General features: G+C 38.8%; 1 protein-coding gene across 2 annotated transcripts in view; it reads left to right on the forward strand.

The window, feature by feature from the left end:
- Positions 1–26179, forward strand: part of ARHGAP26 (Rho GTPase activating protein 26) — a 542258-nt gene that overhangs the window by 111542 nt on the left and 404537 nt on the right. For both annotated transcript variants that reach the window (XM_074291699.1, XM_074291700.1), the window contains exons 2-4: positions 17670–17765; positions 20905–20966; positions 24063–24134. In XM_074291699.1, the coding sequence (XP_074147800.1) occupies positions 17670–17765; positions 20905–20966; positions 24063–24134 (230 nt within the window). The remainder of the gene's footprint in view (positions 1–17669; positions 17766–20904; positions 20967–24062; positions 24135–26179) is intronic.

Below are 26179 nucleotides of genomic sequence, written 5' to 3' on the forward strand. Positions count from 1 at the left end.
GACTTAACTTCTGCATATATATATTGAAGTGATTTAATATATTTTAAGTGGAGAGAGTCCTGGGTTTGGAGGCAGAGGACTTTTGTTCAGAGGATCCTGAATCTGCTACTTTTTCCTACTCGTCTCCTTTCAAAAGCCAGATCCCGTGAATTATTCATATCCTATGATTCAGATTGTACGATTGGGCATATGTCCCACAAGGGTCAAAGCCAGAGAGAAAGGTTCTATATAATGGGACTCGGATTCTTTGTTTTCCTGCTAATCTCTTTTTTGGTTTCTTCCTCTCCACCAACATACCATTTAGTTTCCATGTCCATCATTTCTGGTGTGCTCATTTTGAACTGTCCTTGACTTAGTATTATGTGGGACATTTTTACTTGAGCTGCCCCAGCTGCCTGGAAATACCCTCTTCTGGTTGCTCCCTGACATCAATCTTATATCCAAAAATAATTTTCTTTTTTGTTAACTAAACTAATTAACATTATCTTTTCTTGGAAGCAATTTCCAGTCTCTGTCATAGTTTTTTATTGTCTTAAGAGTATTTCTTTAAAGCAGTTGTTTCTTCCCATTTCGTTCTTTCTTGCCCCATAGATAGATATTTCCAAAATATCTTTTCTTTGACCCTCTTTTCTCTGAAAACATCTCCCACTTCAAGAACAGAAGCTTTTAAAGAAAATGAAATATTTTCAGTATTTTTTCTGACATGCTACATGTCATTCTCATATCCCAGTTTAAAAAGATGATGTTTTACACTTCCTAAGACAGCCAGAAAGAGGAAAAAAAATACTGGGTTACTGTTAACAGATGGACTTGTGGAGACCATTTGAATTAAGCCACCCAGTTCTTCTCATGACTAGTGGGGTGAAGGTGATTGTCACACTTAAAGCCGGTTGTCTTAGGATGTAAAATGTTTTTTCCTCTGGCTCGTAAAACCCTGACTCTGGCCTGCCTTTCTGACCCTATTTATACCCCTGCTGCATGCTGCAGCCCAGCCAAGCTGCCCTTCATGTTTGTCCCTCACTTACTACAGTCCATCCCCCATCTTTCTGTCCAACATGCCTGGAATGCCCCTCTTCCTCCCTTCTCTCTTAGGATCCTTGTTTCCTTTAAAGATTAATTTAAGAGATTTCTCCTATTTGAAGCCTTTCCTGACCGTCTCTGCCTTCTGTCCCTCCTCCCTCCCATTCATTGTCTTGTATTTATTTGGTATATACTATTATGTGTGCATATACTATTCCATGAAATAAAAGACCCTTGATAGTTTTTACTGTTGTTTCTCCTTGGGGACTGACATTTTAAAGTGGTCATTAATAAGTTGCTTATTGATTGAAGTTAGATGTTTCATCAGAAGGTTGTAAATATATAGCTTCAGATATGTTTTAAAACAGGTAATGTTATATTGAATTTTTTTCTTAAAGGAAAAGTGCGGGCTCTAGTCTTTTCTATCTAAAGGCATTTCCATTCAGCAGCTGTAGGCTTTTGTGGGAAAAGATAGCAGATACTTGTTTCTTGTATTCTCTTTCATTTTCTTTAAAAAAGCTTTGAGCATTCAATGTGGGGAATGTGAGTAATTAGGACTTGGGGTATCTTTTGTGAACTGTCATTTTCTATTGTTTTAAAGACCTCAGGGGAAAAGCTTGCAAATGTGTAATCAGACATATATTGGAACATGGCAGGTAATGGTCAAATGGACCCCTGTCTAAGCACGCAGTAACCAGATTTAGGAGGATTGGGGAGATGCTTTTCCAGTCTATAAATGCAGTGGGTATTCAGTTACACATTGTTTGTGATCTCTCGATAGCTTTGCTTTCCTTCCCCCAAGGTTTTGAATAAGATATAAAGCAAAGTATGCTTCAGGCCTTCCACTTCCCATTCCCTCAACCTGAAACAAAGGGAGCAGGGTTTGTGATCCTGGGAGATCTCTTGCCAGCGACCAACACTCCAGGAAAGCCAGGGCCTTACTATTTTTCTCAGATACTAAGTCCTTGACTTGTAAATCTTGAGTGTAGTAGATTGCCACCTACTGCTCATGGATGAGAATAGTGATCCCGGAGGAGACGTGCCTGGGAAAAAAGACGGCATTTTCAGGAAATTGTACCAAAAGCACCATCGATTAAAGTCTAGAAGCCTTAAGATTATGTAGTCCAACTCACTTATTTTATAGATGATAGTTTCTTGCCCCTCTGATTACACATCCAGTATTTTTTTTTAACCATATCCAACATTCTTTCCACTGCTTTCCATGAGAGATGTTAGGACAAGTAATTTCTCTCTCTCTGTTTCTGTCTCTGTCTCTGTGTCTCTCTTCTCTCTGTGTCTCTCTTCTCTCTGTGTCTCTCTTCTCTCTCTGTCTCTCTCTTCTCTCTCTTCTCTCTCTTCTCTCTCTTCTCTCTCTCTATCTCTCTCTTCTCTCTCTTCTCTCTCTGTGTCTCTCTGTGTCTCTCTGTGTCTCTCTGTGTCTCTGTGTCTCTCTGTGTCTCTCTCTGTCTCTCTCTCTCTCTGTCTCTCTCTCTGTCTCTCTCTTCTCTCTCTCTGTCTCTCTCTTCTCTCTCTCTCAATCTCTGTCTCTCTTCTCTCTCTGTTTCTCTCTTCTCTGTCTCTCTCTTCTCTCTCTTCTCTCTGTCTCTCTCAATCTCTCTGTCTCTCTCTCTCTCTCTGTCTCTCTCTCTCTCTGTCTCTCTCTCTCTCTGTCTCTCTCTCTCTCTGTCTCTCTCTCTCTCTGTCTCTCTCTCTCTCTGTCTCTCTTCTCTCTCTGTCTCTCTTCTCTCTCTGTCTCTCTTCTCTCTCTCTCTGTCTCTCTCTTCTCTCCTCTCTCTCTCTCTGTGTCTCTCTCTGTCTCTCTTCTCTCTCTCTCTGTCTCTCTCTTCTCTCTCTCTTCTCTCTTTCTCTGTCTCTCTTCTCTCTCTCTGTCTCTCTCTTCTCTTTCTCTGTCTCTCTCTTCTCTCCTCTCTCTCTCTGTCTCTCTCTTCTCTCTCTCTGTCTCTCTCTTCTCTCTCTCTGTCTCTCTCTTCTCTCTCTCTGTCTCTCTCTTCTCTTTCTCTGTCTCTCTCTTCTCTCCTCTCTCTCTCTGTCTCTCTCTGTCTCCTCTCTCTCTCTGTCTCTCTCTTCTCTCTCTCTGTCTCTCTCTTCTCTCTCTCTGTCTCTCTCTTCTCTCTCTTCTCTCTCTGTGTCTCTCTGTGTCTCTGTGTCTCTCTGTGTCTCTCTCTGTCTCTCTCTCTCTCTGTCTCTCTCTCTCTCTGTCTCTCTCTTCTCTCTCTGTCTCTCTCTTCTCTCTCTCTCAATCTCTGTCTCTCTTCTCTCTCTCTCTGTTTCTCTCTTCTCTGTCTCTCTCTTCTCTCTCTTCTCTCTGTCTCTCTCAATCTCTCTGTCTCTCTCTCTCTCTGTCTCTCTTCTCTCTCTGTCTCTCTTCTCTCTCTGTCTCTCTTCTCTCTCTCTCTGTCTCTCTCTTCTCTCTCTGTCTCTCTCTTCTCTCTCTTCTCTCCTCTCTCTCTCTCTGTGTCTCTCTCTGTCTCTCTTCTCTCTCTCTCTCTGTCTCTCTCTTCTCTCTCTCTCTCTTCTCTCTTTCTCTGTCTCTCTTCTCTCTTTCTCTGTCTCTCTTCTCTCTCTCTGTCTCTCTCCTCTCTCTGTCTCTCTCTGTCTCTCTCTCTCTCTCTCTCTCTCTCTCTCTCTCTCTCTCTCTTCTCTCTCTCTTCTCTCTTTCTCTGTCTCTCTTCTCTCTCTCTGTCTCTCTCCTCTCTCTGTCTCTCTCTGTCTCTCTCTCTGTCTCTCTCTGTCTCTCTCTTCTCTCTCTCTGTCTCTCTCTTCTCTCTCTCTGTCTCTCTCTTCTCTCTCTCTGTCTCTCTCTTCTCTCTCTCTGTCTCTCTCTTCTCTCTCTCTGTCTCTCTCTTCTCTCTCTCTGTCTCTCTCTTCTCTCTCTCTGTCTCTCTCTTCTCTCTCTCTGTCTCTCTCTTCTCTCTCTGTCTCTCTCTTCTCTCTCTGTCTCTCTCTTCTCTCTGTCTCTCTCTTCTCTTTCTCTCTGTCTCTCTCTCTGTCTCTCTCTGTCTCTCTCTGTCTCTCTCTGTCTCTCTCTGTCTCTCTCTGTCTGTCTCTGTCTCTCTCTCTGTCTCTGTCTCTGTCTCTGTCTCTGTCTCTGTCTCTCTCTCTCTCTTTCATTGTGTTTCAAATGCCATGGATTTAGCTCTAGAAAGGACCTTAGGCTCTTCATAATTGTACATATAAGGAAGCTGAGGCACAGGGAAGTTTACTCATTTGCTTGCAGATTCTGAGATGAGATTTGAACTCAGGTCTTCCTATTGTATACAGTATATCATGTACCCTAGTATTCGCTGATAAGAAAAATAATCTGTGCTCCATGTTTCCGGTAGGTTATAGGCTTAACTTTAAGTGGGCTACATTGGAATGAGACAAAGGAAAATCAAATTTTTGCAAGTTTCATTTTATCTTTAAAAATAAGACCATTAAGCAATTACCAGGAACTGTTTTTAAACGGTTTCAAAATTTTTTAGCCAGAACAAATTGTGGTATATGAATGAATGTATATGAACTGGAATTACTATTGTAATAGAAAAAATGATGAGAAAGTTGATTTTAGAAAAACTGGAAAGATTTATATGAACTGATGCTGAGTGGAGTGAGGGAGAACCAGGACATCATTGTACTTAATAACGATGTTGTGCATCACCTTTAATGACTTGGTGAAACAGTGAACTAAGACAATTCCACAAGACTCATTATGGAAAATGGTATCTACATCAATGGAGTCTGAATGCAGATTGAAGTATACCATTTTTACTCCTCTCCTCCCCTCTTCTTATGATTTCCTTCTTTTATTCTGATTCTTTACATGACTATTAGAGAAATATATTTATTATGGATGTCACATGTATAACTTAGATCATTTGTAATCTGTAATATGTCAATAGAGGTTAATTGTAGCTTTGTGGAAAAAACTTGTTTCTTTTACTTCTTTCAATGTCTTTAAAAGAAAAAAATGAGCATTCAATGTTGGAAATGTGAATAAACAAGATTTGGGGTCTCTTTTAAAAACTATCATTTTTCTATAGTTTTTAATACCTCAGGGAAAAAGCCTGCAAGCATGTAATCAAGCATATGTTAGGACATGACAGATAATGGTCAAACAAGCCCCTGTCTAAGCATGCAATAACCAGATTTAGGGGGATTTGTGAAAAGAAGAGAAGGAGAAAAAAGAAATGGAAACCAAAAATTTAAAAAAAAATGTTGAAAATTAATATATAAAATACAGATTTAAACAAAAAAAGGAATTTTTCAGCCTGTGTAGAGACTGATTTTCATAAAAATATAAAATATCTTTTAAGTAAGACTTATCTTCGATTTCATATATATATATATATATATATATATATATATATATATATATATACACATACATATATATATGATAGATAGGGTCCCCTCTGGATTTTATTTACTTTCTTTTATGGCCTTTGGCACTGCCTCTACTTGTCAGCAATTCTGTTTTAATTTTTTATTCTGTGATTCCCTTTCTGGATGCTGCGGCTCTGTTTTATTTCTGTATGAATGACTCCATGGGCCCCAAGGAACTAGTGCCATTTTCCTATTCATGGCAGAATAGTTTTCACTGAGAATAGGCTTTCACAGAGTTTAGAGCTAAAAGAGACCTCAGAAGGAGGGCCAGGTACTATGCTAAATCCTGTGAGAAATATTATCTCATTTGAACTTCCCAACAACCCTGGTAGGGAAACACCATTATCCCATTTTATAGTTGAGAAAACTGAGGCAGACCAAGGCTGGTGGGCTCCCCATTGGGACTTTTTTGATTCCCTCATATTACAGAGAAGAAGAAGAAGGAGGCTAGAGAGAGAGATGGCTTCTGCAGAGTAATAAGTAGCACTTCATTCTGAGGGAAAAAACAAAAACAAACAAACATTTATGAATGGCCTGCTAGTGTTTGACTACAAGCAAAGATAGAGATTGTCCTCAAGTAGGTGTGAACCTTCAGGGAATGCTTTATGATTAAGTGACAGAAGATTAAGAAGACTGAAGACAGGATTCAGCAAAGAAAACTGAAAAACAGAGAACCAGGAGAAAGTGGTGTCACAGAAGCAGGGGGAGAAAATATTTAATGAATTTAAATTTAACAAATTTAAATTAAAGAATTTAAAGAAAGTCACTAGTATCAAAAAGCTTCAAGGAATGCAAGTAAATTAATGAACTAAGAAAAAGCTATAGAATTTGAAAGTAGATATCTCTAGAGGTGTAAGTATAAAAAGAAAAAGAAGCCAGTAACATAAAGAAATGACAGGCAGAGGTGAAGATTGTAGGAAAGAATAAGGCAATAAAGCTATCAAGAGAGATTGAAGTTGGGGGAAAAGGGGACACAATTGCTTGATTGGGGCAAACTTCAGGAAGACATGTAAAGAAATGGTTTCAGGGACATTGACAGTTAGCCTTGACAAGAAGAAGGGCTGTAGGTGATGTCAAGCATAGGTTTTGCAACCTTTTTTTGTGTCGCATATCCTTTATTAATCTGCTGGTACCAGTGGGTTTGCTTTCAGTGTAACAGACATTAACTAAAATACATAGGCTTACAAAGGAAACTAATTGTCTTAGAAATAGTTATTAAATTTACTTTTTAAAAAAGTTTACAAGCCCCAAGTTAAGAAATCTTGGTATTGTCCATGTGGTTAAACAGGAGAACTCGCAGCAGAGATCCTGAATTTCCTTAATAAAGTAGGAAGTGAAATATTGAGGAAAGAAGATTTGTAATAGTTGAATATAGAGTGAATAATAAAAGGATTGTTCCATAGCATAAAAATTTAAATAAGTAATAAAATAAATATAATATACACATATAATATAATAATAGATAGTAAAAAGGTCCAGTCATCTTCATCTAAGTTGCATTCGTCAACTCGTGAGTTCAAGAGCAGAGAAGCCAGATGTGGGGAGCCACACACTCTTGTTGTGATATGCCGTGTGTAAGGGGCTAAGGACACAAAGACACAAGATAGAGAATATTTGAACTCTTCACCGATTAAGTTCATAAGTTAAGAGCACAATTGGATGATGGCTCAGGAGAAGAGGGACTAGAAACAGTGAGAGTGAAGAATAATTTAGGAGTGAGACAGGGGTAGTTAGAATAATATATTACGAGCAGGGGGAATTTCATGTCTGGGGCAGTTATGGGCGATGATGACTTCTGAAGTATGATAGTCTCTGTAGGTGGCTGAGCCGGGTTGAAGATATGGGTCACGAGAGTTGCGGAGGTTGACGAACTGGAAGATCATCCTGAGCATCCTGAAGGCCTCAAGCATTGAGGACATACTTTAGCGGGAAAGTGCCGAGCCTGGTAGCACCTTGCTTACCTGCCCCCAGGACGGAGAGGGATTTGGGGATAGGAGGTGATTGTAGCAATATTTGGTTGGTGGAATTGCCCAGATGGAGTGAACTTCTAAGCAGAAGATGCTGAGCTGTTATGGCACAGGGAGAGTCTGGAAGAACGAGGGAGTGGGGAGACATGAGAGAAGAACCATATGTTACTAGAGAAGGGTCTGCAGGGACATGGTATCTTCTGCAGGAAGCCAGGTTTTCTTCAATACAAAGAAGATGGAACGGGTTGCGAGAACGAGGGTCTCAGGTCAAGGGGAATATGTTAATGGCAGAAGGAGTTGGGGGGTGGGAGAACAGCTGTAATGGCTTGGAAGGGAGAGTTTTATCTCAGGAGGAGATAATTTTGAATCACAGGTATTAACAGAGAAAGCAGGAGTTTTATTTTGGAATTGGAATTTTACTTACTGAAATCCCTATTCTTCTGGGTATTTTCTTCACTCCATGTAAACAGCGGGGGCAGAATTGAACAACTGAAGAAGCATTTATTAAGCACCTACTTTAGACCAGGCATTGTTCTAGGTGCAGGGGCTTCCAGTACAAAGAAGCTTGCATTTAGGCCACAGAAAAGAATCTGGCTGGGCTTACAAACATAGCTTCATCCCAAGGTGGTGGCAGTGGTTGTGGTGGTGTTCGTGTGTATGTGTGACAGAGACAGAGACAGACACATCTTGTCAGGAGCTCAGCCTAAGGTCCTTGCTGGGAGCTCTTTTTGAAACCTGCTCTGGGATTTTTAACCAACCACATGACAGTGACTAGTAAGGCTAATTTTTAAAAATTAAATTATAATGTAATTTACTAATGGTAATAAAGCTAAGTTTTTAGCTCTGGTGGGTGTCTTACTCCTACTTTTTTTTTTTTTTTGGTCAGTGATTAGAGTATATTTATTTCACAAATACTGACTGTAAGTGGAATTATGGTCATAAGTCAAAGGATCTTCAAATCAATTCAGGAATTCAGCAAGTATGCATTGAGTAGCTATTATTTATACAACTCTGCACTGTGGGCATAATAAATACAAAAGATTATCTGTCTATCTGCTACCTACTTACCAGCCACATTTTAAAGATGTCTTCATATTATTGTTTGAGTATTAACCATGGAACTAATTTTTCCAGAGAATTAAAGTAAACATTATACCGAGGACAGGGAAGAAGGGCTTGGTGGGTGGGAGCAAGCCACAAGATAGCCAGAATATTTAAAACTGGACCCAAACTTTTGAGACACCTTGTATAAATAATAGAGAACTTTGAAGAAAAACTGTAATAAAAGAAGTTGTCACTGGGGAAAATGTTTGCCCAGAAGAGAAGATGGGCTAGTCATATGGTGAGTGAGGAAGAGAAAATGGACAGCTTTAATATTCTACTGATACATTTAGTGTCCAGAGAAAAAGAGGAAAGTGCCCAGCACATTGGGTGGACCCTCTGATGGGAACTTGTAGGAAGGAAGATCATGGAAATATTTTAACTGGGTAAGTTAATCATCGTTGATGGAGGGGATGTCCTAATTGATGATACCTTAAAATCAAAAATGAGATTCAACATCTATGTAGAAAAATGTGATTCTAAGTAGAAAGCAATTAGGGAAGACTTTAAAGGAGGATGTCTCATCTTGAAGGAAGCTAAAGATTTTAAAAGAGGTGAGGAGAGCATTTTTCAGAACTGTCTATATGGCTGAAAGGAAGGAGAGCTAGAAAGCTAATGTCAGTGTTCAGCTAATATATGTTTGGCTTAAACAGACTTTCAAATAAATAAGGGGAGGAATATGAAACAGCTCTGGAAATACCAATTAAAGCTGGTTTGTAGAGGGCCTTGCATATTATGCGAGTAGTCACTGAATTTGTTAGAGCAAGCCAATGACATGACCTGTGCCGTAGAAAAAAATTTTGGTACCTTGTGGAGGGTGTGATCTATCCAGCAGGGAAGAACATAGATTAGTGGTTGGGAATTAAAGATAAATACTTTGCTTAGGTTATTGGGAAAATGCTGGAAATAGTCCTAGGAGTTTTCTGTGTCTTTTATGTTGGAGACTTTTAAGTTTCCTCAAAAATGAAAATGAAGGTAGTTTTGACTGAGGTTTTCTTGGCAAGAACTGGGTAAAATTTCATTAATGTTTATTGGTTATTACTACTTTAGACTTTCTATTCAAAGAAAAGCACAGTTAGCTCTGTTATTTCCAGTTTTTGATTGGGAAAATTTGAATTGCCAAGAAAAAAAGTGCTAGTCTTTTTTAAGTAGTATTGAATGAAGAATAAAGTGTATAGATACAAGCTTCTAATTCCTTCCAGAGTCCCTTATTGGTTCCCTGTGTTCTCTTCCCCCAGGAGAAGAGAATATTGATTTTAGGGAAACAGATGCACATCCCAGATGCTGGTTAATTAACATCTTATCTTCTTCCTGGTATGGCTTCTGCCTTCCTAGCAACAGATGTTTCTGCAATGTAAATATTATTGACTCTGCTCGGTTCCCCTTTCTGTGTGCTTGTGTATGAAGTTGGTTATAGGACTGAGATGCCAGAGAACTTGGCCTGCTCCCAGCACTTTCACCAGCCTCTCTGGTGGAATGTGACTCTTGGATTCCTTTCAGCGTCAGGGTGAATGATAATTGGAAGGGATCTGTCCTGACTGGGTGTCTGAGGCACATAATATATTAAGGATATCGTCAATCCTTCATAGGTGTGAAAGGAAAGTATGCTGTGTTCACAAACAAAGTTGCTAATGCATGAGCATGCGGCTGAAGGTCTATGGCCTTTCTTCCCCCAGTGGTCTGAAAAAGACCATATTTGCAAAATCTCTTTAAAAGTGTGTAGTGTGTGTGTGTGTTTGTGTGTGAATTTTATGCTGTATATTTCACATATATTTATATAATACATATAAAATATGAACTATAATATATCAATATACAAATATGAATATATATATATATATATATATATATATATATATATATATATATATACAGAGAGAGAGAGAGAGAGAGAGAGAGAGAGAGAGAGAGAGAGAGAGAGAGAGAGAGAGAGAGAGAATATGAATGAGAATATATATTTCATGCTGAGATAATGTGATGGAGAGACCTGGCTTGAGAATTCTGGAGACCTGAATTCAGGTGCCATCTCAGACTTTGTGATCCTGGGCAGGTAAATTCTTCTCTTAGTGTCCTAGATTACAGTCTAAGATTATAAATCAGAATGAAGGCCGACTGGTATTGGTAAAAGGAGTTTCCTCTTAGGGAGGTTCACTGACAGGTTCAACCCAAAAACAATGCCAGAAAAACTCAAGCAAAATAAACTACATATCCCAACAAGGTAGTGAATCAGATTTCCCATTTCCTTTTCCCACCCTACCCTTCTCTCTCCACAGCCCAGCCCAGACATTCTCCTTGACACCTCCCAAAACTGTTGCATTGTAGGGAGGTGTGACTACACATTGGAATCCCAAAGTGATGGGTAACTCCAAAGTATTTTTTGGGAATTGTGCCAGTTGGATGCTAAAGGTAAACTCAGAATGCAGAAATTCTACACTCTGCTGTCTCTCTGGCTGATCACCTCTGTAGAGTAGGGCCCTGGGGACCGGTTCATGTGTATAATGGGAAACATAACTTGGGATGTTTCCTGTGAGTACAAAGAGACCTGACTGATAAGCGAACAGAAAATGAATCAGTAGGAGGGGTAGGGGATAGAGTGCCAAGTGTGAAGGTGGGAAGAACAAGATTTAGATCTGCCTCAACATTTACTAGCTGTCTAAACCTAGATAAGTCACTTAACTTCAGTTTGCCTCAGTTTCCCTCTCTGTGAAACTGGGATAAATAATTGCACTTACCTCCTTAAGGTGTTATGAGGATTGAATGGGATGGCAATTGTTAGATATTATTATTGTGGAGAGGTCGATAAAGGCTTTTAAAAGTCTTTTTATTGATATCATTTATTTTTATATCATCATTTCTAAATGTATCTCTTCCCTTGTAAAAGAGCCATTCTTTATAACAAAGAGGGGAAGAGGGTGGGAAGAGAATATCAATGGAGCAAAATCTGTTTATCAAATGAGTCTGATTCTATATGCAATGACCCACCTCTATAGCTCCTCATATCTGCATAGAAGGAGATTTATTTTTCTCAATCTTTCTTTAGGGTTAAGTTTGGGTATCCTCACTACAGAGCATTTAGTTTCATTTTGAAGAATTTTGGTATGGTGTTTAAGTTGATTTTAGAATTCTCTGTGATGTGTGCACCAATGTGTTCTTTATTAGAAACCGAACATTTGGGTTCTTTTGACTTTCCTGTTTTATGGTTTCAGCTAGCTTACCCTTTCTCTTCCCTGCCCCTGCTCCCCAAGCAGGAAAGCTTCTTTTTACCTTTTCCCATCCAGGGCAGCTGGCATCTGTCAGCCACATTGGCATTGTAGTGACAGATAGGTGTGTGCTGTGTGTTTCTGGACAGGGAAATTGAGGTAACTTTTTGAAACATAGAGCTATCCATTTCAGGCAGGCCCTGTGGAAAACCAGGCAGGCTGCTAAGTGGGTCCCCCTGTGGAAAGGCTTCACAATGTCCCCATTGTTCCCTCCCTCATCTTGGCTCCTCATTGGCAGGTGCGCCCGGGCTGGTAGTTCTTCACGAGGATTCTGGATTCTTGCCCAAGCCAGGGTTTCATTTCACTTTATCATTTGGCTGGGTTGATTGTCCAACTGGAGAGATTTTGTTTGTATTTTTTTTCCCCTTGGGATGAAAAAGTAGAGAATACATAGTTAAGGAGATAGAGAAATGAATCTTCTTTTACTTCTCTTCTCACAGCCTTTCCTTTGTGAAAGCAAACCAGGGAAACATTTTTCTTAAGTTGAGAACTAGTGCAAACAAAACAATATGGGCCAACTCAAGTACTTTTTGGGAGGAGGTGGTGAGGATTTCCTGCCTTCTTCTGCCCACTCTATTCTCTTTTCTGCTTGTTGGTCAGTCTTGGTGCAGTAGGATAGGGTGTCATATCTGGGATCAGAGGTCCTGGGTTGGAATCTTCTTCCACTTGCTGGCAAGTCTTTCTGGGCCAAGTGTTTTCATCTAAAAATTTGGCTACATAGTGTCTGCTATGATTCCAACATCCTCCATATTTCAAACTTCCATATACATCTGTTCTAGTTGCCCTAAAGCTTGGATATAGTATGACTGATGCTGTCATTTTAGCTTGTTTGGTTTGGAAAGATTTTGTTGAGTTCTCAAACTTCTGAGTGAAATCTTTGCTTTTTGATCAATATGGAAATAAACTGATTTAACAAAAGATGTGAGAGTATCAGATTTTTTCCAGGATTCATTTTTCCATCTTTTTCTTTTGGGTTTTAGTGAAACTTGACATTCCTCTAAGTTCTGGATTGATCAGAGGTTATTCCAGTAGCAAATATTTCTCCTGACACTATTGCCAGCCCTATCATCATCATGACATGACTTTGATCCCTAAAAATTTAAGAATATCATTTTAAATAGATAACAAATGTGAAATAGCCTAAAAGCTGTTTGCAATAAATAAAAAGCATTCAGTTCAGATAGAATAGAAAGATAATGACTTGTCTTAGAACCATTTCTTGCCAGAATCCATTGGAAAAGATAAATAATATTAATGATCTATAATGACCCCGGTAGCCAACCCTGTTGGTATAATGATATCAATGATAATAATAATTACAACAGGTTTATGGTATTTTATGGTATTACTTTACTTATAACAGTCTTTTGAGATAGGAAATGCAAATATTGTCATTTTAGTTTTACAGATAGAAAAATGAGGCAGAGAGAAATTATGTAATTTGGTTCATATCATAAATGTGAATGAGACATTGTTTTTTGCATAGTTATTGCAAGACCAGTTTTCTTTCCATTTGTGCTGGTGTTTTGCCCTCTGAGAAGTATTCTTGCCTAGTGTCCAGGGGAGTGGCTTGCTGTTCCCTCTCTTTTCTCTTAAAAGAGAAGCTGTTACTGAGAACCAAATGAAATGAATGCATATAAAGGATTTTCTAAATGTTAAAAGGTCAAATCAATCAATGGCAGATTAGCAGCAGTAATATTTAATAATAATATTTATGCATTAAATACTGTTTCTCATTGTCTATACATATATAGAGACAGTGGGAGATATACACACACACACACACCAACCTTTGTGGGAGTAGTAGTAGTACCATTGGTTGGTGGTTATCCTTTGTTCTTGAAGGGGACTTTCCTCCTTCTCCCTCCTTTCTTCTCTCCCTCCCTTCCTCTCTTCCTCCCTTCCTCTCTCCCATTCTTCTCTCTCTCTTTCCCTTTCCTCCTTCCCTTCTCCATCCCTCCCTCTCTTCCTCCCTTTCCCCTTCCCTAAAGCTTTTTATTTTCAAAACATATGCATAAGTAATTTAAATATGCACCTTTGCAAAACCTTATGTTCCATTTTTTTCTCCCTCCCTCACCCCCACCCACTCCCCAGATGGCAAGTAATCCAATATGTTAAGCATATGCAATTCTTCTATACATATTTCCATAATTATCCTGCTGCACAATAAAAATCAAATCAAAAAGGAAAAAAAATGAGAAAGAAAACTAAATGCAAGCAAACAACAACAAAAATACTATGTTGTGATCCACACTCAATCCCCTCAATCCTCTCTCTGGATGTAGATGGTTCTCTCTATCATAAATCTATTGGAATTGGCCTGAATCACCTCACTATTGAAAAGAGCCACATCCATCAGAATTGATCCTTGTATAAGCTTGTTATTGTTTACAATGATTTCTAACTACTGTGCGCAAAATAGTAGAAGGCGTTACCTAACTAGAACTAGCCATTTGGGCTCCCCCTTTCTTTCCCTTTCCCTCCTCTTTGGTCACATAGAGTATCATGCCCTTACCTGCTGGTGTTCTGCCCAAAGGAATGTAAATTTTGGTCAGTGAAACTTCCAAAGATACCTTGGGGTTTACCAGCTAGATTTCATTAAACTGAAGTCAGCCTGGCTGTCATTACCTGGCCAACAAGAGGTTCTAGCCCAAGCCCTATTTGGTAATTATTTGGGCCTGATTGGCTCAGAGTGAAGTAAGTAGGAATTGTTTCTGTTTTGGCCAGAAACCCTGAGGATCTTCCCTTCCTAAATGGATCTTTTTTTTTTTTTTTTTTTTTTGGACTAGATAAAAGAGACTATTCTTTGTTTCGGTTATTACCCAGCCCTCATCTCTGAATAGGTGGGTTTCTTCAGTCAAAATGAGACCTGTTAAACCCTTTAAAAAGGATGTATCCAGGGCCATCTCCATCCATCTTGATCTTTATCTTGTCCATGCAGATGGCTCTGGAGGAGACAGTGAAGCTGGAGATTTGCATAACCTTTCTCACTTCAATCTAAATTCACTTGTATGCCATGGCATATTATGATCCTCTTCAAGAACGAAGGACGAACAATGTACTTGCATACATATATACACACTTAAGAGAATAATCTTTATAGAGATAGTTACAATATAGAGAACAATCTATGTACATACCTCAAAGACATCCTCGGTAAATATCACACATACATATACACCCTTGTACACACATCTTAAGAGAACAAATCCATATACAAGCAGTTAAGAAAATAATCTACATATATATACATCAAGGACATCCTCGTGAATGTCGCACATACATATACACACATGTGTACACATACACTCTTAAGAGAATAAAATCCATATACATGCATTTAGGAAAATAATCTCCATATATACAGCAAGAACATCCTCGGTGAATACACACACACACACACACACACACACACTCACATCCACACATACACATACTTACACACATGTGTACACACACTTTAAGAGAATAAACCTACATGTGTACATCAAGGACATCCTCCATGAATATCAATATGTGCATACACATGTGTACACACGTACTTAAGAGAATAATTTCCATATACATGCAGTTAAGAGTATAATCTACACACACAGCACACACACACACACACACATATCTAACAAAGGCATCCTTGATGAATGTATGCAAAGGAAGGAAATAAACATTTATTTAAGCACCTACTATGTGCCAGACAATGTGCTAAGTGTTTTATAATTTTAATCTTATTTGCACTATACAACCACCTTAGGAGGTAGATGCTATTATTGTCTTAATTTTGTAGATGAGTAAACCGAGGCAGGTGACTTGCTAGGCCCTGAGGCTGGATTTGAACTCATGGAGATCTTCCTGACTCCAGTCTGGGTACTCCATCCACTAAGTTACCTAGATGCTTATAAAGAAAAGTTATACATTTATTAAGTATCTTTTATGTACAGGAAATTTTCTTAAGTCCCTGAAGACAGAGAGACAAAAATAAAATACTCCCTTCCTTTGGGGCACCTATGTTGTTCTGAGAGTTACAGTTAATTAGAACTGGTCCTCAGTGTGGACCCTCCCTGCTCCGTCCTTCTGGATGGATTTATGCATACTAAGAGACTCCTGAGGACTGCGGCTGGAGGGCTGTCACTCCTCCTGAGGAGTTCGGATGCTCCTGGCAGGCTGGAGACCTGTACTGAAGGCAGGCCTTTCTGACAGGCTTGTCTCAGTTCCCCTCCCTGAGGCCTTTAAACATAATGCCCTTTCCCCATGGCTCCAGGGAAAATGACATGAAGGCAGTCGGAGTGATTGGAGCCCTCCAGGGGAAGGCTGCCCAGGGCACATATGGGATTGAGCTCAGAAAAGTCTGTACTGAGCAGCAGCATCTGTCGTTCAGGTTTCTCAAAGTTAACTTGGAGGTTTCAGATTCCCAACAGAAGTTAAGGCGTTGTGAAAGATCATTTGTTTTTATTACTGCATTAAACAGAAGCTTATTTTTTAATCTTCCACGAGGAGCTCGGAGTGCTTTATAAACACCATATGTGTTACATGCGTGCTCTCATACGGTATTCATTGATTGAGAGAGTCTGGAACTCCTGTTGGCAGGGAGGAGCCCTTTGGAGTTCAAGGTCCGATGAAATAGTTCAAACTGACATCCGCCAGATGTCATCAGCCCTAGAGAAGTCATTCTTGGAGGGGAAAAAAAAAAAAAGAGTCCCGTATTGTTTTGGAGTTTTTAATGAGGTCACTTAGAGATCTCTTGCTTGCATTTTACACTTCAGGTGGAAAGGGAAGTCATCAGGGTTAACAAGTTGGCCACATTTTTGAACTAATGCTGTGGCCTTTTCTGCATTTCTTTGTACAGAGTGGGTTGGAAAATCAGTGGTATTGGGAGTGAGAAGACCTAGTTTAGAATTGGACAAGTTACTTGTCACTCTATTTCCTCATCTGTAAAGTGGGACTGAGATAATCATGTATGTAAAACTAGAAAATTTTAAAAGTCATAGAAATGCCAGATCATAACTAGTAGAGTATGAAGAAGAATGCTCAAATTGTACAGAGATTGTGGTGCTGGGGAGATAGAGATAAGCAGGTGGTCGTTGATCTTAGAAAACTGTATTACACATAAATAGTAACTTTAGGAGGTTCAGGAAAGCCTTTCTGTAGTATCCTACAGTGGTATCGCCTTTTAATTACTTATGTGCCCTTAACATACTATGTGACAATTATAGCTGCCAAGAATTCTGGTGGTGGCTTGGAGGAGGTGTACATTCAGGTGTGAGGCACATCATGAGCAAAGGTACAGAGGTGGGAGATGGGGGGCCAAGTTTAAAAAATTACAAGTAGGGCTGTTCAGCTGAAACAGAGAAATAATGTGAAATAAATCTATGAGAGCCAAACTAAGAGCAGAATGGAAGTTTGTGTTTTATAGAGTTCCTCTGAAGATTCTCCAATGGTTGAATGATATGATCAGGCTTATATCTTAAATTACTTAGATTAATTGATCACTCTACTTCAATTCAAATTCCATGGCTCTATGGAAAATGGAATTAAAGTAGAGAGATCAATTAATAGTCCAGGCGAGAGGTGATCTGGGACCTCCTCTGAGGTGATGACTGTTTTAAGTGGAGAGAAAGAAGCAGGAAATGTTGTGGAAGTAATTAATTGTAATTGATTATATATGGGGTGAGAGCTGAGAATGACCACAATGCCCGTGGTTGACTAAAAGAGTGGTACTGCTTTCAACAGAAACAGGGAAGTTTAAAAATGTGGCAGATGTAGAAGGAAATATAATGAAAACTTCATTTTGGATGTGTTCAGTTTGGGATTCCTAATTTGAAAAAACAAAATATAGACAGAAAGTGAGAATGTCTGTTAGTAAAATGATTGACAGCTGCTAGTAATTAGTTGTGAAGCACTCCTTCTTATGCATTTCTCTTTCTTTATTTCTTGATAGATTTATCTTCTGCCAAGCGGAAATTTGCTGATTCCCTAAATGAATTTAAGTTCCAATGCATAGGAGATGCAGAGACAGATGATGAAATGTGCATCGGTAAGTTGGGGAACTGGTAGACTTAAAAATACTTGAGAAGCTTTCCTTAGGGATTCTGTAATGACATCTTTTCTGAGAAAGGATGCATGACTATGGTCTGATAATATTTTATTTTATGTGCTTATTACACTCATAGATTGTTCAAGCTAGTTGGTTTCTGAAGTTATCTTTCAGAGACAAGGAAAATGGGGATATGGAGATAAGTGATAAATAAAAATATAGCGCATAGTACTGGTGCAGCTATATGGAGTATTGAGCTTAGAATCAGGAGGATGTGAGTTCAAATGGTCTAAAATAGAGAATTTTTCAAATTTATAAGAACATAAGCCATTTTCTAATTGAGAAATGGTCAAAGAATATGAACAATTTTCAGATGAAGAAATTAAAATCATTTCTAGTCATATGAAAGAGTGTTCCAAATCACTACTGATGAGAGAAATGCAAATTAAGACAACTCTGAGATACCACTACACACCTGTCAGATTGGCTAAGATGACAGGAACAAATAATGATGAATGTTGGAGAGGATGTGAAAAAACCAGGACACTCATACATTGTTGGTGGAATTGTGAATGGATCCAACCATTCTGTAGAGCAATTCAGAACTATACTCAAAAAGTTATCAAACTGTGCATACCCTCTGATCCAGCAGTGTTACTACTGGGCTTATATCCCAAAGATATTTTAAAGAAGGGAAAGGGACCTGTGTGTGCAAGAATGTTTGTGGCAGCCCTTTTTTGTAGTGGCTAGAAACTGGAAACTGAGTGGATGCCTCAGTTAGAGAATGGTTGGGTAAATTATGGTATATGAAGGTTATGGAATATTATTGTTCTATAAGAAATGATCAGCAGGAGGAATACAGAGAGGCTTGGAGAGACTTACATGAACTGATGCTAAGCAAAATGAGTAGAACCAGAGATCATTGTACACAGCAACAACAAAATTATACTAAGTTCAACTGTGGATTTGGCTCTTTTCAACAGCAAGGTGATTCAGGCTAGTTGCAACAGATTTGTAATGGAGAGAGCCATCTGCATACATAAAGAGGTCTGTGGGGACCAAGTGTGGATCACAACATAATATTTTCATCTTTTTTGTTGTTTGCTTGCTTTTTGTTTTCTTTCTCTTTTTTTCCTTTTTTGATCTGATTTTTCTTGTGCAGCATGATAAATGTGGAAATATGTATGGAAGAATTGTACCTGTTTAACATGTATTGGATTACTTGCTGTCAAGGATTTAGGAGAACAGAAGGTTTTGTAAATCTAAATGTCGAAAATTGTGTGTATTTTGAAAATAAAATGCTATTATTTAATTAAAAAAAAACAAATTTGGCATTGGACATTCACTAGATGTCATTCAACTGTTTGCCTCAGTTTCCTCACCTGTAAAATGAGCTGGAAAAGGAAAGGGCAAACCACTCACTCCATTATTTTTCCCAAGAAAACTCTAAATGGTGTCAGCCACAAAAATAATATAGTAATTTTTGATTTTCTAAGTCAGTGTCTGGACTATAGGGATAACTTTAATATCACTGATGTAGTCCAACCTTATTTCAACTTTTTTCATACTTGAGAGAAATGAGACAAGAGATTGAGGGGATTGTCCCAGAGTCATGCAAAAAGCTGGAGGGATAATTGAGACTTGAATCCAAGTTTCAGCTGCCCACAGCTGTCACAGGTCCAGAGAATTGACCTGTCAGTGCAGCAGTAAGACGCCCTAAACAAAGAGTCAGGAAACCTGAGTCCAGGGAAGGCAATCTTTTGTTGTGCTGTGAGGCCTTTCAGCTGCTTATAACTGTCACAGGTCCAGAGACTATGTCAATAAGTCCATAATTGGACTGAGCTTTGGAGGCCTTGAATATCTTGGATATGGTGAGGTGGGACTATCATTTATAATTTTTTAGCCTGGAAAATTCTGTGACTTTTTTCTCCATGGCTCTGCTCCACCACATTGTTTGAAGTTTATAGAGCGGTTAAAAAATAAAGGGGAAACCTATAGCTAGGGAACAATTTGGCCTTTGCCATATACTATCCTGCTTCTGCTTTGGCCGACAATATTGAGGGATTATGGTATCACTTTGAGAGTACTTGATTTGAAGCCAAGAGGACAGGGATTCAAAACCTGTCTGATAAATTCCTACTTTGATCATAGCCAAGGCAGAAAAACTTCTTTGGGCCTTACTTATCTTATTTGTAGGATGATAATAATGATTTCTATAATATTTATTTACAGGATTATTGTGAGGATTACTCTTGATAATGTACTAAGTCTTAGAGTGCTTAGCGTGCTTCATGAATGTATATTTACTATTGTTACTACTATTAACAGGAATAAAGAAATCAAAAAATTGAACTTTCTCAGAATATCTCATCATCACGACTCAAAAACACCCCTTTATCACCAAAAGACTGACCAGCTAAACAACCCCACAAAAAAACCCTCCTTCCCCACAAAGCCATTCCAGAGATGGACTATAGAATCCATATAAAGAAATCTCCAGCTAAAGCCCTTAATTCAGCAAATGCACTTTTGGCCTTCAGAACAGGTGTACATATTTGCCTGTGTTCCTTGGGGATTATTTAGTGATGATCCTGCTCACATCCCGTATGTTCTTCTGGGCCCTGCTATTCAGGCAAACTGTAGAAATTACTGGATGTAAGGGAAAGCCAGCGGTGAGCTTCCCCTGTTGGGATCTCTCCTGAAGAAAAAGGCTGAGTCCCTGACACCATTAGAATTAGCTGAGGCTGAGGACAAAGGGTTTGAGGTCTTTTTCCGGACAGGAAATCTTTGAACTCCAAAGCAAATTGCCTTCCCCCCTGCAAACTTCTCATTGTACGTGGCCCTCTTGTGCTCTTCTCTCTACCCCCAGTTCCCATGCACGTCTCTTCCGTGAGGAAATCCTTTCTCTCCACTGAAGTTGTTGCACAGGATAAAAATATATTTCTAGATCATTTTTAATGGTCACTGATTAAGGAAAGAAAAAGAAAAAAAAAAGGCAGTCTGGAGAAGGAACTGGCTTTTGACCCCTGGCCTGAGTGGAGGGTGGATCCCTTGGGGGAATTAATGGACAAAGAAAGGGAGTGGATGGTACAGAATGTTGAAAGCTCATTTTTGTCACCCCATCCGTTGTCTTTTTCAGCAAGGTCTTTGCAAGAGTTTGCCACTGTTCTCAGGAATCTTGAAGATGAGCGCATACGGATGGTAGGTATGATTGGGATCATCCTAGCCCCAAATGCCCTTTCTGCCCCTGCACACAGGCTGGGTCATCATTGACCCATGATCTAGTCCTTGTGCATATTATCTCTCCTATTGAAATGGAAGCTTTTTGAGGCCATTTTGCCTTTGTTTTTGTATCCCTAGTGCCTAGCACATAGTAGGTTCTTAAGAAAAGGAGATTGAATGGATTTATATATATTGGCCCAATAGTTAGAAAATTGGGGTTTTACTAATAGCTTTTTGTTGATTTAAGGATAACATTTACATTAAGTACATTAAGATTCACTATGTCAAATCCTTAATGACCCAATTAAATAGTCCAATGATCCAAGACTATTTTATTAAAGTATCCTAGGTGCTTGATATGCAAAAGACAAAATAAACAAGACAGAATACTAACTTCAGATTCTTCTGGGGTGGGGTGGAATGCAACATATAAACAGATAAATATACATGTAAAAATTTGAATGAGAGCAAGCCCTAAATTAGGAGAAACAGAAAAGGTTCCCAATAGCATTTGGCTTGAGAATGAAGCCATGGAATGAAACTGTAAATTATAAGGGAGTGTATAAGGGTGGGGGGTGAGGGAGTTGAGGTAACAGCAGATAAGCCAGTGTGGTTGGAAATAGGAGTCCGTGAAGGGGAAAACTGGGAAAAACTGTGGCTAGTTTGTAAAGGACTACTTTAAATGATAAATTCAGGAGTTTATATTTTATCCTAGAAGGGGGTTCTTCATGTGGGATCTGTGAACTTCAAAAAAAAAAAAAAAAAAGTCTATTTCCTTTGTAATCTTATGTATTTTCTTTTATGCTTAAAAACCCAAACATCATTATTCTGAGAAGGTTCCCATAGTCTTTTATCAAACTACCATGGGATCAGTGACACAGTACGGTTTAGAAAGCCCTCTTGTGGGCAATAGGAGCCAGTGAAGACTTTTGAAAAGGCACCTAGACTTGTACTTTAGGAATATTTTGACAGCTGTTTGGAAGTTGGATTAAAATGGAAAGATACTAGAGACTGATAGTCTACATAAGGAGGCTATTGCTGTAACCCAGGTGAGATATGATTAGGGATTTAATTTTCTAACACATTTAAAAGATGTAGAATAGGAACATGTGGCAGGTGATGCTTTCTTTTATGTAAAGTGCTCTGAGCGCCTATGAACAGGGTTGTTATTTAATTTCAAGGATTAAATATTGCTTTCAACATTTCCCCCCCCTTCTAACTGCCGATGGGCTGGCGCTTTTCAGATTTGGCAGTGTAGGGTTAGTGGGTGATGGACTCTATAAAGTCTGTTTGCCCTTTCCTCAGAATTCCTTAAATTCCAGGCTTAAAAAGAGGCTTGAAAGCTGCTTTTGGTGGTATGATGACCTCTTCACTCCTCAGGCCCTGGGCAGATATCCAGGGGTTAGAGGGGATGGGGACCGAGTATTTTCCTCCTCCTCTATTTCCATGCTCCCCAAATCCACTGCCTTTGACCAGCAGGTGGGATGGCTTTTGGACGGAGGGAGCCAGGCTGGACCCCTCTCTCTGACAGGCTTTTTGACTTAGCGGAGTGTGGCTTTTGCTGGTTTGGGAGATAACAGTTTTTACTTCACAATGAGTATATTGTCTTCCAGGCACCCAAGGGCCCCTAGAATAGGGGGGAGACATAGTTCCGTTTCTTCAGACCACTAACCATGGGTTATTCTAGGGGGGAAATAGCAAGGTTGTGGTTGGGGAAAGGGAGGGTCGTTGAATGCATCTGACTGAGAGAGGGAAATAACTCCTTTGGGGTCTAGTTCTTGGCAAAGTTCAGTGTTGGGGGTGGGGGAAACATCACAATACACTTCTCTCCAAACTGCCTTGACCCTGTGTTAAGGGAACAATGGCCAGCTTATTCTTTTCAGTGAGGCTGTGAATTCTGCTTATTAGTGTCAGTGAGTCAGGTTACCCCTGGTTACATCTATGCTTCTTGCTGCTCTGGATCCCTTCCCTGCCCCCATTTCCTGTGGCAGGTTGACTATTTATTGGGTTTTTATTGACTAACTCCCATGTGCTGCTGGGTAGTGTGAGGGATGCAGAAACAGTATTGGATAGAATTCCTGTACTCAAAGAGCTTACCATTTCAATGTCAAAGGTAAGACATAAAACACATATAAGTAGCAGATCCCTTCAACTCTGGGTCACATTTTCCTTCACTGCCAAAGTGGAGACTAGACTATTCGCTATGACTCCTGCCAGCTCTTATGAACGGTGCCTCCGTGGACAGTGTCTAATTGTCCATAGTGAACTAAATGAATTTAAATAGCATTGATGCTCTTGGGAGAAACGTTTTGACTTCCCGTGTCATCACCTTCATTTACTGAAGCACCATTCACTATATAGACCACTGAAAGGAAACATTGCCTGCCATCTGCCATTTTATCAATATACTTCCTGATGTCTGAACATAGTCAGTTGTACGTAAAAACACTCCATTATAGATAATTCCTAATTGGCTAAGCAGATTTGTGACACCATCCAATCAATATACATAGATGCTTAACAAATACCTATAGAAAGAATGAGTGAATCTAAATTTAAAGGAATTGTGCATTGTGGTAGAGGACTCAGTTGAGAGTCTGAGGTTTTGAATGGTCTGTTAACATAGTTTATTGATTAAAACGCAATAAATAAATAAACAAACAAACAAATAAATAAATAAATAAGTACACACTAAACGAACTTGAGTTGGTTTTGGGTAGTGTAATAGGAGTGTTTAATTTGGGCTGCTGAAATTTTTGTAACTATTACAGACTAATACCTAGATACTATCTGTTCCTTAATTTCTCTTTTTAAAAAAATGGAATTCTTAGCTACTCTCACATATAATTGCAAAAGTTCTTCATTATTTGTTGATTCTTTATGGGGCAAACAGTTTGTTTTTCAAATGATGCACATGTATCATGGTCATTTTAGTATTCATTTTGGCATGGGTATGGTGTGTTTTCCGTCACTCTTTCACTCTTTTTTTTTTTTTTGGGGGGGGGGGGGATGATCTGATGTGTACTGCATAGAAATCACATTTCCGATTTTTTTTTTTTTTTTTTTTTTTGTCAGATTGAAAATGCTAGCGAAGTGCTTATCACTCCTCTGGAAAAGTTCCGTAAGGAGCAGATTGGGGCTGCCAAGGTAAGATCTCCCAAACCTCTGTTTTGGATAGGACCTCAATTTGAATCCTGGTTCTGCCAGTTTCCCTCTGTGTGGCCAATCTCTGGGCTTCCTTTTCCTCCTCTATTAAAAAATGAGAAGTGGACAGGTGGTAGAGGAGGTTGGATTTAGGGGCTTCTAAGTGGCCTTCTAGCTCTCAAGCTGTGGTCTTCTATATGGTTATAAGTTTGTGACTTTTTTTCAACCTCTTTTTCATAAATTCCTGAATGATTGAAGTAATTTAATACTTTGATGTCTTAACAGATTTTTTTTAAGCCTTCAGACACTTGTATCTTCTCTTTGATGTTCCACAACCCCGTATCCACAGCATGGTATGATCCCTTGAATTATATTAACAGAAGACAATGTGGTACATACAGAGAACTCTGGGCTTGGAGGTTAAGGCAGTTGCCTCTAATTTGCCATGGGATTCTGGGCTAGTCAGGATCACATTGCTAAGCTTTATTTCCTTCATCTTTAAAACATAATAATAAAATTTGTCATACTACTTATCTCACAGGGTGTTGTGAAGAAATTACTTTATAAACACCAAAGGGCTACATAATAATTATAACACTAATAGTAAAATCTAATGTAGAATGCTTCGTGGTTTGCAAAGTACTTTATGTATATCATGATATTTGTTCTTCATTATGGGTCTAGCTGATTATTATCTGCATTTCATAGACAAGAAAACATAGAAACTTAAGTGATTAACCCCTGCTGAGACCAGATTGAGCATTTTCCTGACTCCAGCACTTTATTCACTCAGCTTCCTTAGCTTCCTTAGCTTCCTTTTATATAAATATTAGTAGTTAGTTATTACTATTCTTATTACTAAATACTATTCTTATTAGTAAAAATGATTATGATTCTTCCATGGTATTTTTCCTTTATCAAGCTATTATGGTATGGAGACACTGGTGACCTGGGTTTTCTTTTAAGAAATATTAACAAATAATAACAAATATTATACGGTCTGATACTGTGGTAAGCACTGGAATGTGAAGAAAAATATGAATCAATTCTTGCTTTTAGGGAGTTTTCATTCCTTTGAGCGTAGTGGACATGATATGACATAGGCATATATATATATATATATGCCTATGTATACAAAGTAATATTGAGGGGTTCTGGGAATGGGGAAAAACCATTAGCAGTTTTGGGGTCACAATAGGCCTTGTTTGATTCTAGAATCAAACCTTAGAAAAAATTAAGGATTCTGAGATTTGAAGGTCAAAAGGGAGAGAATTACCCAAAACTGCACCAGGAGAGTACAAGCTTTGGCGGTTCCTGCCAAGCTAGAAAGGCTTGAGGGATGTGTCTAATAAGGAGCCATGCTCCTATGATCTTAGGGCCAGCTTAGCAAAGTGAAGAGAGGAGTGACTTTATGATTACAAATTTGGAAACTCTGGTAGAAATTTTTTTAAGCTACGGCAACTCAGTAGGATCTTTCTTGAGGTCTACATGGGTTCTGTTCTTTAGCAGAATAAATTCCCATACAATGACATTAAAGTATTGACATAGGAATAGTAATGAAAATAGCAATGGCCATTGAATTAAATTGGGGAGAAATAGTTTGCCCTGGGTATGTCCCTTATGATTCTTAACAGGATCTACATAGTTTTCCCTCGGTGTATTACAGATCCCTTATGATTCTTAACAGAACATACATTTGTGGTGAGGGGCAATAGGTTTCTGAACTCAGACTTCTTGTAGCAAAAATGCTCCTGTTATTAATGTATGATTATTATATGATTTCGAAAAGAAATCATGCCCATTCCTTAAAGGTGAAGAAGACTTTACTGAAACTGATTTCAATGCAGCTTATTAGATAGCTACTCTGTGCAAAATACTGTGGCTAAATACAAAGATAACAAAGATACACACTCACACACACATACCCACTTATATAAATATATTATATTTAGTTAAAATTGTATAGATATACATATATCTGTGTATATGTGTGTATGCACATACAGAAATATAATGAAGATGTCTACATATGTCACTTCAAGACAAAG

This window comes from Sminthopsis crassicaudata, chromosome 2, assembly GCF_048593235.1.
Source record: "Sminthopsis crassicaudata isolate SCR6 chromosome 2, ASM4859323v1, whole genome shotgun sequence".
NCBI classification, from domain to species: Eukaryota; Metazoa; Chordata; class Mammalia; order Dasyuromorphia; family Dasyuridae; genus Sminthopsis; species Sminthopsis crassicaudata.